The sequence below is a fragment of the Melitaea cinxia genome, chromosome 22 (assembly GCF_905220565.1).
Source record: "Melitaea cinxia chromosome 22, ilMelCinx1.1, whole genome shotgun sequence".
Lineage (NCBI taxonomy): Eukaryota > Metazoa > Arthropoda > Insecta > Lepidoptera > Nymphalidae > Melitaea > Melitaea cinxia.
In genome coordinates, this window is record NC_059415.1 from 2,826,219 (window position 1) to 2,839,051 (window position 12,833).

The 12,833-nt window shown below is 31.1% G+C and overlaps 1 protein-coding gene across 1 annotated transcript; it reads right to left on the reverse strand.

The window, feature by feature from the left end:
- Positions 1 to 147: 147 nt before the first annotated feature.
- LOC123664716 lies at positions 148 to 11,767 on the reverse strand. Its single transcript, XM_045599215.1, has 4 exons — positions 11,647 to 11,767; positions 8,798 to 8,869; positions 2,334 to 2,496; positions 148 to 2,067 (listed from the first exon to the last, which is right to left on the reverse strand). Exons 1-4 carry the CDS (start codon positions 11,676 to 11,678, stop codon positions 1,045 to 1,047), a joined length of 1,290 nt encoding a protein of 429 aa, XP_045455171.1. The 5' UTR covers positions 11,679 to 11,767; the 3' UTR covers positions 148 to 1,044.
- Positions 11,768 to 12,833: the final 1,066 nt, after the last annotated feature.

Genomic DNA, 12,833 nt, shown 5'->3' on the forward strand with positions numbered 1-12,833 from the left:
AGGATAAGAAATAATTATTTTTAACGACATGTTGGCGCAGTGGTTACAGCATCTGACTGATGCGTCAGTCAGTTGCTGTGCGGTCATAAATTTGAATCTGCCATTAAACTATAAGGAGTTAAATGAAGATAAAAAACGACAAAAACATATTTTTTATGATTATTTATTAACCTAACTGATAATTACGTAATATTAATAATGTAACCTATTTGTATGTTATATTAACAAACAGATCAACGTATTCAATATCACAATACATTTTTAAAATACTGGTATCAGTAACACATTCACTGGTTGAAAAACTTATTTTCACTGAGTATATACTATAAACAATTATTAAGACGCATACAAAGTGTTCAAAATTCAAAAAATAAAGAGCATCTTTTTAAGTCTTGCAATAAATAATCTGCATACAAAAATTTAAAACACATAAACACAATAATAGTTATCTCTTTCCTTCATTTACCTTTTCCTATTTTTTGAATTGAAACGACGAAACTTGTCACATTGTCCACTTTGTCAACATCTATAAACTGAGCTATTATTTTCAAATTTAACAATTATTGTATACAGCATATTTTTCGTAAGTAGTATTAGTAGTCGTCTTAAGTCAAATAACGTATGATGGTCACCTTATATTTTAGTTATTCATTAATTTGTGACTAGAGATTAACATTAAAATCGTTCAGATATTAAGTACATTATTACAGTATTAAGGTACATGAGTTGAGCAATAGAAAAACTGAATTTCGTAAAGATTTACATTTGACTTTTATTTTGTTACATCAGTGAGTTTTATAAATGTAAATTTTGTCCAATCATCAAGTCTTGTCTTTTTTCTTCAAAAATAAATAAGTAAAGTCAGTCGCCTTAAGCATATGAAAAATTTGTTAACAAGTAAAAGGTTATTTAAAGATTCTGTCTACGTATAGTTAACACTTAAGTATCTTATTACCTATCATTGGTTTAAAGTCGACAAACAATACAATAAGGTATATTTACACTTCCACTAACTTAATTGTATCCTTCTTCCACCAAATCAATTCATAATCTCTCTTCCGAACTTTTTCTAATAACCAAAGGCTTTAGTCTGCTTCTGAATCTAACTAAACGTTTGCTAACTTTTCCAGTTGAAGTTGGATTTCTTAGATCGGGCATTGATTTACTTTCATGAACGGGCGCATGTTCTGTTGGTTTTGTTACAGTACCATAATATCTGGGCATACTGAAGTCGTTCGTTTGAAACATAATAGTTGATTTTTGTTTGATACTTTGCAAGCTGGTTTCTCCCTTATATTCTGTTAAAGACGGACTATCAGCAAAGAATCTTGGTAAATTATTACTTTTGATAATGGGAGTGTCAGGGAGAGAACTTAGTTTTAGTTCACTATCTGCTAAAGAAGGTACTCCAACCGTAGATTTACTCTTCGTTAGTGGAGGCCTCTCAGGCACCAAATGTGCTGGTATGTTTAAGAAGGAAGCGCTTCTATGTGGTACTCTTGCTAAAACTTTGTTGATTTTGTTTGGGTCTAAGTATTTTAGGCTCTCTACCCTGTTGAGACTCGGTCTTGCTAATTTGCCCATGCTATCCGTTCTGTCTAAAGTTTTCGAACTACTTGTTCGTAAAATACCCTTAACACTTTCAACTCTTGGTAGTGAAAGTGAAGAAGGTATTGTAACAACATGTGATATCGGATCATATTCATAGACAGGATGTTGTAATGTAATCTTACGTTCGTTTTTAATTGTTACCGTACTCGGTTTTATTACGTCTTGCTTCTTAACAGATACATTCATCACTAATCCCTCTTCAGTATTTGGAGTTTTATTGTCTTCTTCTTCTTCTTCTATTTTAAACATATCGTGATTTGCAAGAAGTTCATCTTTAAACATGATTTCAAAATCAGTAACTGGAGAGTCCACTTCATCTTCGAAGTAAACTTTAGTTCTGTTGGGTTTGTCAGATAAGTAATCTGGTTCAGACTTCGTTTCAAATTCATCTACAGATTCATCGCTATCTTTCTTCAACTCGTGTTCATCTCTAAATATCAAAGATTTGGAGAAAACCTGCCAATAAATAAACACGAAAATTAGCGTTTTCTGTTATAAAATACTACTAGGTGGCTTTACTTAAGCTTATAAATCTAAATTTTATTCATAATCGAGTAAATGAAGTAACACGCTTACATTAGGCTAACAAAGACGAATATTTATAATAGTTAGCTTTTGTCCTGAATTGGCGTTGTTTTATTGAAGTTGTTAATAGTCTGTTGATATATAGTAGTCACAGAAAAATGATTGGTAATTGCTTATTAACTATATTTTCTAATAACCTCATAAAGCTTATCAGCGTGTAAGGGAAGCTCGTTGATTTCTCGTCCAGATATTGCTCCATGAGGCAGGTGGTTGTTGTTCATCGGCTGCTGCGTGACCACACTGTCCAGACTCGCGCCCATATTTGCGTAGCCGTTTGTGTGTACTTTTTCTTCCTCTAAACTGTAAAAAGTTAGATTATTACAATTTATTATTTTTATTTCCACTACTTCTCTTGTAAGTGCCTAGCTACTAATAACGCTGTCGAGGACATAGCAAAGTGGAAGGGAAAAATAAAAATCTGACCCCACCAGCATATGTGTTAAATGGCTTAAGAGAAAGAGAGAGATAGAGATATTCCGATACCGCTTTTTTTTCTAGCATATAAGTGGAATTATTTTCCACACTACGGTTCACAGATGTACGAATGAGGTACACAAAATGAATAAATATTTTTTTTATAGTGCACTTTTAACGTATAAATAAATTGTAGAAAACAGAAAGTCAACTTAGTTGCACGAAACTATCGACAAACTAAATATTTTAGTTAACAACGTACGTATTTAATCTTTTTTTCCCTTTTTTACAATCTACGTCATATTACCATTACATAATCGTGATCTATTTTTTTAAATTAATAAATGCTGACCAAAGAATAAATTCTTGTAGTGATTTCATGTTATTGTATATTATTTTATTTTGGAGCCTTAATATACACAAAAAGTAATGATAAAGTGTAATTTGCAAAATTATTATTTGCATTAGAAGTTATATGGATTGACTGATAGTATCGGCTAAAACTCATAGGATTCGGTTTAATTTCATAAATATTAACTAATCAGACGAATGTTAAGACTTAGGACAAATAACGTTGTATAGCAAAAGTGTACTTAAAAATTATGATATTTGCTAATCAATATTAAATTTTTGTGATAAATCGGAGTGATATATTTTTAGATAACGGACCTACTCATAAATGTCAAAAAGGACGCCTAGCAACTGCAGCGTTTTAGCTAAAATATGTAAAATTTAGTGCCTGGATAGGTGATGATGAAATTACGTTTAAATTTAATATAATGTGTTCTAAGAAGAAGAATGTAATAGATACCAATACAATTGTACAGTAATACGTTGCATGTGGAGTTAAGGATTGAGATTTTGTAAATTTAATTTTCTTTTGAAAATATATTTGATCCTGGAGGCTTGTAATCACAACGAGAGAGAAAAATATATATATTTTTAAATTACTGTTAAGTTTAATGCTACTTTTTAAAATCCAGATACCATCTCCAAATGCATAATAAATTCGCCCATAATTCGCACATTACTGATTTAGAAGTTCTTTAAAAATCTGCTTAAGTAAAGTTAATTTCGTCTTAAAATTGATTTGATTGCTTGATTTCAGCCGTCGGAACTTCTTTATCTGACAAAATAAACTGACTTTTAGAATACAAAACGTATTTATGCTCGCTTACTCTCTTACAATATAATTGGTACGTCTATTTAGAACAAAAATATATGTAATTGTAACTTCTTAGTCTACTCCATATCTGTAGTCTTATTCAAGCTCCAGTCCAGTTCACTCCAGTCTGTTATAACAGCCTACTTTTATAGACCTTTCATAGGCTTCTCAAAATTTGCACAAAATATTTCAACTGTCCGTAATAATCACCCAATCTGAAAATGATCTTACGCAAATCGCTTAGAAATGTATAAATGTATATAACCACAACGACAACGATTTCAAGGCTTAAGATGATCAAGTCAGTGACACATTTAACTTATATCAGTAACGTGAATCAGCTTTGCGTCAAAAATTTTCGATTACATCTGATAAACGGATGATGAATGATGCTATTTTTAATGTCGAACATTTTGGTCTAGACAAAGATCTGAATAATATATTGGAATCGCTTTATTGTACAACGCTCGTGTCACTTTAAATTTTGTCAGTTATTAATGTCAGTTTAAACAGAGTTTGTGTTAACAACAACACGACTTTGTTCCCTCTTATTCAGCGTGAACTAATTTAGCAGATTTCCCAGAAAATTTGGCAGAGGTTCTCGATTTTCATAAGCAAGTAGATGTTGTATATCCAGATTTTAGTAAGGCTTTTAATCATTTGCCTCTATTTATTTATTTATTGATTCTAAATTGTACACCTCATAGAGTAATTTAATACTGAATCGTAAAATAAACCTTACCTTACCTTATCGCTTGGTAGCGATTTCTTTTAGGCAACCTTGGGGTTAGGATTAAGAGAAAGAAAAGAAATAAGTAGGTGGTGTATAATAAACGCACATCAAACATAATAAGATACAAATAAATTAAATACAATAAACTATTAAATATTCCTATGGATATAAATATACATGCACATAACAATAGTATAAGTACACGTTAAATAATACACATCTTAATATATATAAAAAATTAAGCGTCAAGTTGTGTATTCGTGATGGACTCCTAAACTACTTAACCGATTTTAATCAAATTTGCACACCGTGTGCAGTTTAATCCAACGTGAAAGATAGGCACGCCGGGAAACAGTTTTTAAATCAAACTCCCCTGTTCCTAAACTTTGAAAACTGGTTAATGACTAGACTGACATATTTGATATTAATGCAGATCCCACCAACAAGATTCGATTCCTGTTGAATACCAAATCATCTCAAAAATGTATTTATAGTTTTTAAAATTTTATCCATTCTTTTTTTTAGGAAAACTTCTTGACTTGAAGGGTAAGCTGGTGAATGCGTGACGTAAGCGTTACGAAAAGTTACGGAAGTTGAGAGGGAGATATAAGTTAGTGAAGATAGAAAGAGAGAGAATTACGTTTCGTAAGTTTTACTTCAGTCTAAATAAACCACACTCGGTTTTTGATTGTTTTTGCTTGGAGTCGCTCGCCTCTAAGAGCGAGCGAAAGTGAATAATAAATGAATTTTTTTATCCCTACTAAGCAGGATGTATCTGCCTGTAATTGTTCATTACGCCTCGATTAAGGTAAGTAGGTACCAATGTAAGCAAACATTTGTGGATCAATAAACAAATAAATGAATATCGGAATGAGACGAAAGTATTGACAAATGTTCTTGTGATAAATTGAAAAGACGCTACACAAATATTTCACAGACACGATTTAGTTGAACGCATATGTCTTTTTGTTAAAGACAACATTTATTTTTGGGTTTGTTGGGTTGAAGAAATAGCTATCAGTAATAAAACCGTCTTTGCGTTCTCATACTTATATTTTTGAGTTTATGAAATACTAGCTGTGCCCGCGACTTCCTCCGCGTGGAATATAACGAAACAGTTATTGTTTAGTTCGCAGAGTTATAAAATAATTAAATTTTTAAAATAAAAGTAGCCTAAGTTACTCCTTACTACATCAGCCATCTGCCAGTAAAAGTCCCGTTAAAATCGGTCCAGCCGTTTCAGAGATTAGTCGGAACAAACAGACAGAAAGACAGACACAAAAATTGTAAAAAAGCTTTTTTGGTATATGAACCGTGTATACATCGATATGCATTGAGTAAAAAGCGATTATTTTAATATTACAAACAGCGACTCCAATTTTATTTATTTATATAGATGAATGTCTTGTTATAATAACAGATATGTATTGAATATTACACAATGATAATTTTTATTGTGAATATTGTTTAAATGAATGATATTGATAAAAGTCCCAATAACTTATAATTGAAAATAGACATAATTCTTTGAATTAATCTGTACAGAGTGTACCATAACGCACCTCACCATGACAACCAGTACAGAGTGCTTAGTGCGAGTTTTGTTTAATCCGTCTCGCAATATAACTGCATATTGTATGGGAAATTCGGGATTTCAACCTAGTTCTCGCGTTTGCCGCTAGATGACTCTGTATCGATTGTATCGTATACTGTTCTTTATCGTCAAGGCTGCACTGTTTAAATTCCGATACAAAATAATCTTCACGTATAAACGCGTTTCTGTCATGTTTCTGTGAATAAAACTCGCACTAGGCACTCAGTTCTGTGGTGATATATCAAAATACGTCACATTTTACGTCAACATACTACATTTAAATTTTTATTGAGCACTTGCAGCCGGATCTGCGCCGTGTCAATAAGTGCACATTTATCATAAATTATTGCCATAAAATTTAATATGTTTAAGATCACTTTTGTAAACTATGATTAAGTCTTAGGCTTCTATGTATGAGATATGGAGTAGAGATCAAATACTTTTTATATGGATTTATATCAAAAAATATACTTGAACAACAATTAAAAGACTAGACCATTATTGCGATCTTTTGTCTTTCTATATTTGTGTAAAAACTACAACTTTGAGACAGACTGGCAGATGTATCGTTCAAGTAATTTCCCCCGAAGAATCTAATACAATGAATACAAGGAAATACATTTCAAAATCTTTTCAAATCTCCCTAACAATGACGATGATAGCATTGTTTTAATACATTTTTAGTCTACAAAAGAATATGTAGTGCATTATTAAAATTTGTCCTATTTTTCTGTATAAAAATAACGTAAGATGTTTATATAGATGTCATTGTAATAACAGTTAGACTAATAATGTTTAAGCACATATGTAATATATAAGTATTTATCCACTAGTACGTTTATAATCTTTGCCGTATAAGTTTTAATTGTATTGGACTTACATTATGTGATATTAATAAATCCGTATAAACCATTAAATGCATGGCTAAAGATAACGGTTAAGTACTTGTGAGAACAAATCTACGGAAGATAATATACTGGAATTATAATTATTGTTTTTTTTTTAAATTTTATTTATATCCACCAGGAATAAATTTATTTACTATTTGTTATAAAATTGTAATTAATTTCCTGTAACCTCGAACATCTCACTAAGTGGTTATTTTTTCAATCACGGTCAAATTATTGTATTTTCTTTGTGGTAAGAGAATTGTTGTCGAAGTTACAAAATAAGAAAATGATAAATAAAAATCACGTAAAGATTTCTTCGCGTTTATGAGGGTCATAAAAATTATTAATTATTATATTTATTATATTATTATTGGGTGTGTGTGTGTGTGACAATAATAAATAAATAAGTAAACGCTTCACACTCTTCGGCCCCCAGTAGGATTTTTTCCTGTGTCTGGGTTCCGGATACACACACAATACACAACCACAAACGCCCAAACAACGACAATCTATATGACTAATAAAAATGTTTGTCGTGAGCAGCAAACCCGCGACCGCAAGCGTAACAACCAGTGCTGTGGCCGTGGCACCAACGCGTCTTCGTAATAATATAGGCGATAATCCACATTATTTTGTATGCATTTAGATTTTATACTTCTCCGATTAGTTGACGGTTTGAATATAATTCGAAGTACCCATGAGGTGGACATTCCACATTCCTACATTCCGAATCGGTGCTAGCTTTACTTTTACAAAAATAATAATTTTATTTTTAAAGTTTTAATTTGTAAAACGACGATTCGAAAGTGCTGTTGGGGCCTATTTGAAGCTGTTTTTGATTTTGGTGGAATGTCCTAAGCACCGACTGTAAATTTATTTCTATAATTTTTTTATAAATTAAATTAAGAATAATCAAAGTTTCGTAACTATTTTTATTGCATATTAGTAGCAGTTTATTTTATGTGACATAAAATATTTTATAAATAGTATTTACATCTCAAAAGACCCTGGTGATATTATAAAATTAGAATGTAAATTCAATAAAGTAAAGAACAAATAGTCATATTTTATCGTGTCTTTGTTCATTCAAACATATTTCGCTACAATCAACGTTTGTTGTGCTCTCACGTTATTTATTAAAGATATCATTGTACGGCGTTCGAGGATCACATGTAAATATATCTATAATGTTATATTTGCAGTATAACTGTATATACATTCAAATAAATTAAGCTCATGCCTAATAAAAAAATCAACAGAATTTTTAAAAGAGATAAGGAATGGTTATAAATGAAACTTTTGGAAAAAAAAATCTTTCATGTCGATAAAATCAATTAAATTATACTACATTATTTTTATTATAATGTACACATTATCACATATCTACGAAATAAATAAAATTTCTTATTAATGAATCCACTTAAAAAGCATTAAATAACATAGGAAAATTATATTCGTCATTCGGTTTTCATATATTCATTTATTATGCAATCAATAAAAAATTTACTATCCCCTACATTTTGTATAATCAAAAAATAAAACAATTAGATATAAAGTGCTTAGAGTTTTTTATACACAACTAGGTCTCCTAGTGGGGGATTGGGGGTAGGGTCGGCAACGCGCTTGCGATACTTCTGGTGTTGGTAATCGCTTACCATCAGCTGAGTCGCTTGTCATGGTGAGGTACGTTATGGTACACTCTGTTGAGATTAAACTTGACTTTCGACCTTTTTTAATAATAATAAAACTTATTTTAAATATTCTAGTACATACACGTATATATAACGTACATTTTAAGAACTTACTTATATGCAGCAATCTTCTTGTCAAAGCAAAATCTTTCTTCACAGCATGTCCAGTACATCGCCTCCAGGCAGCTGAAAATAAGGAAAAACGCAATAAATAAAATATACATATGACGTCTTACTAAATCGCTTCATTACTCGCTTCAGCCTGTAATATCTAAGCTGTGCATAGACCTTTTTTTCCATGTAGGAGAACGATCAGAGCTTAATCCACCACGCTGCTCTAATACGGGTTGGCGGATATATTCCCTACCCGACCGCTATCAGATGTACATGAAAACAACTGCGACCGACGGCTTAACGTGGTCTCCGTGGTACGGCGGAGAGACCCATAAGGACTAACCAGACCAGAAATAAATATCAGTATAAACATTAAACACATATATCCACTCCGAGCGGGAATTGAACCCGAACGTCGGTGTTTAGGCGCCACCGACACGGCACACGCACCGTTACACCAAAGCGGTCGTCGTATTTTAATAAATTAAGCAACCAAAGAGTTATTATAATTAAAATTCAAGATATAAATAACAATTTAAATAAATGTGATGTTATTAAAATTATATATAGTATTAGCTCTTATACTTTATTTCCTCAGTAAACTAGCATTTTAATGTAAAAATAATTTTATAACTAATCAATTATTTATAATCGAAAATCAAACAGTCTTAATGTGCAATTTAATAGTTGTGTTTCGAAAAAGTTAAAAGTGTAAACACTAAATGAAATTCGTAAAGGATTTTTATTTTTTAGAATATTTTCCAACTTGACTGAACGTTTAAATTTTAAATAGTTTTAAAATTGCAAATGTGAAACATTGCAACACTATGAACGTTATTATTTTTTCTTTTTTACTAGTAAGATATACCTAACTATTCCTATTTGATACCTACGATTCCTTAATATGTCGACCAGTAAGTACTGTTAATGTCATAAATTATTAGAAATATGCAATATTGTTTTATTTTAAAATTTATTATTCTGTTTTCTTTTCATTGCTTTATTGCAATAAAAATATACGTTTCGTATTCACAAACAATAAATTAATAATAGCAGTTTTACATATTACTGTAGCCTTTAAAATTATAAATTAATCATTTAATTAGTAATATAACTTACAATGTGTACCCATGGGTGATGATATAAATTCATATTTATTCACTTTGAAATATAACTTCCACAAAAAAATTAAAATCACTAAATAAAAATAATTTCAAATAATTGTGTTATTAACACGTTAGTCAGCCTCCACTGATTTATAAAAGTACAAAAATTTCCTTTTAACAACAACTTTTATCTCGACGTTAAATTTTTTATCGTGATTGAATTTGGAGACCGAAATTCGGAGACGAAGATTTACATCAACTCTCTAGATAGCAACTGTTTTGTAATCTTGTTTAAGGACACTGAAATCTAATATATAAAATTCTCGTTTCGCGATGTTTGTAGTTAAACTCCTCCGAAACGGCTTGACCGATTCTCATGAAATTTTGTGTGCATACTGGGTAGGTCTGAGAATCGAACAACATTTATTTTTCATCCCCCTAAATGTTAAGGGTGGTCCACCCCCTTTTTTTTAATTTTTAAATAAAATATTTATTTTTTATTTTATTATGATTTGGTGTTGAAAAATACATACAACCCTAAATTTTCACCCTTCTACCACAACCCCTATTTTTAAATAGCGTTTAGCGGCAAGACAACGTCTGCCGAGTCAGCTAGTAATCTTATGAAATTTTATAATAACGATACCATCTGCAATTATACATTCATAGTTTTTAATACTTATTAATTTAAGGTCTGGTTTTCAGAAAATGGTTCATTTTGCTTCAATCAATTTGCTTACGACCCCTTTAATTTAGACCATGTCTTATTTAATGTTTAATGTTGTTTCGTTTTGAGGGTTCGGTAGGTACCTCAAAAGGAAAAAATTGAACTCTTACAGGATCACTTAGTTGTCCGTATGTCTGTCAAGACCCTTTTTCTCATGAACGCTGAAGGTATCAAGCTGAAATTCATATTAAAGTACTTTTCCTTCCGGTCGGGCTAATTTTGAGCGAAATGTTCGAAATTGCACGGTTCGTAAGTAAAACGAATCGATTTTTTTTAATATAGGAAAATGGTCTTAATGTTAAAGATCAGATGATATGATAAAAAGTATGAAATTGTATGATGGATAGCAGCGTTTATCTTTTCAAATTTGATGTGATAGTTTTTCTGTTAGTTTTAAACTTCAGAAAATTAGTTTACACATTTAGAAATTACTTTTATCTTATAATATAAAATTCTCGTGTCACAATGTTAGTTACCATACTCCTCTTTTTATGAAATTTTGTGCGCATTTCGGGTAGGTCTGAGAATCGGCCAAAATCTATTTTTCATACTAGAAACTAGCAAAGAGAGAAAAAAACCTAGCTGAATTAGTTTCTGTGAAAACGTTATTTGCATTAGGATTTTTTTAGAATTTGTAATTCAACATTATTTTGGATTAGATTGAATCATTTTAAGATAATAATAAGTGCTTTTTGAGATATTATCTGTTTATCTTTGCTTTACACAACTAGGTCGACAAGCAAGCGTATGGCACACCGTGGTAAGTCTATATAGTCAGTAGTCTATAGACGCCTGCAATACTTCAAGAATCACAACGCGTTACCGATCCTACCCCCAATCCCCTCAGTAGCTCTGGTCACCATATTCATCACAGGAACATAACACTGCTTGAAAGCGATATTATTTAGTTGTAATCTTCTGTAAGGTCGAGGTACTTCCCCCAGTCGGACTGCTCCAGATTTTAAGCAGGATATTTCCTGCTCTACCTCAGTTAAAGCTAATTAGCCGATACTTACTACTGGCATGATTTGCAGATATTTAACAGCATGATGATAACTTCACATAGCGTTCGTAGATTGACTTATCACATCTCTCTCAAGAGACGCCGTTTAGTTTGGACATCTGTGAACAATGAAACAAAATTGTACTAAGTTTCTAAAACTTTGGGATTTCCATATGTTATCGTGAAAAAATATGATTTGAAAAGCATTGATCATGATCGATCGATCGTATATATTTTCTATCTGTCTTATTTTGTTTATATTTTGGTATTCTTTTATTTTTATTATTTGCTCTCAAATATTGGAAGACAAAGGCAACAGCGCCATCTCTGTTTTTCGGTTCCGTTTAAGGCTTATGTTGTCGAAAGGTCTTGATAATAATATAATCAAATTAAACGGTAAAAATACAGAACATAGCATAACCATTGACTAACAGCTCATCGTAAAAACTTACGATTAATTTATAAATTGCGTATTGTAGATATTGAAAATAGATATTTATTTATATATTCATATATGTATTATTTATTAGTATCAAAAAAAAAATTTAGCTATACCAGTCGGCTGTTACCTATAACACAAGCATTAAGTTGCTTACTTTAGGAATAAACGACCGTGTGTGTATTGTGTAGATATTTATTTATTTATTTATTTGAATATTTTCACAAGACACAGTTTTTAATCTCAGCCATGAGATATGCAAGAAGGCAATTGTACAATTCTAAAGGTCTGGCTAGTTATGTATATATTTTTAATTAAATTTAAATTAAACTTAAAGGTTAAATGTAACAATGGTCGTAAGACGCCCTTTATCTCCTCAATGTAGGTCAGTTACGAGGCCACATTAACATACAATAGGTTTTGACTTCGATGTGTTATAGCAACTTTCGGCGATAACATAGTAAGACACTTCCTATAACTTTGGTACCTAAGAATAAACTGTTAATTTTGTTTTAAAAATAGAATCAGAATTTTCTTATAGAAATTTCTGACTACGCGTTAAGCTAACGTAACGTTCAAATCTAAACATTGACAGGTAGAAAATAATGTAAAACACTTCCTATAACGTTTGATTAAATCACAGTCTAATCAGATTAAACTGCTAGAAAATTTCTAACGTGACGTCACGGTAATTAGTAATAGGAATTTCTTTTATGCGTCAAGCCTATATGACTTTTGCATGTAGACGTCGACAAAACGTT

What these genes read in the sequence shown, in the direction of transcription:
- LOC123664716 (XM_045599215.1), bottom strand. Translation starts at nt 11,678, where the DNA reads ATGCTGTTAAATATCTGCAAATCATGCCAGTA. An exon ending in ATCTGCAAATCATGCCAGTA is followed by an intron (nt 8,870 to 11,646) that starts GTAAGTATCGGC and finishes CCTTATTTTCAG; the next exon opens with CTGCCTGGAGGCGATGTACT. An exon ending in AAGAAGATTGCTGCATATAA is followed by an intron (nt 2,497 to 8,797) that starts GTAAGTTCTTAA and finishes AACTTTTTACAG; the next exon opens with TTTAGAGGAAGAAAAAGTAC.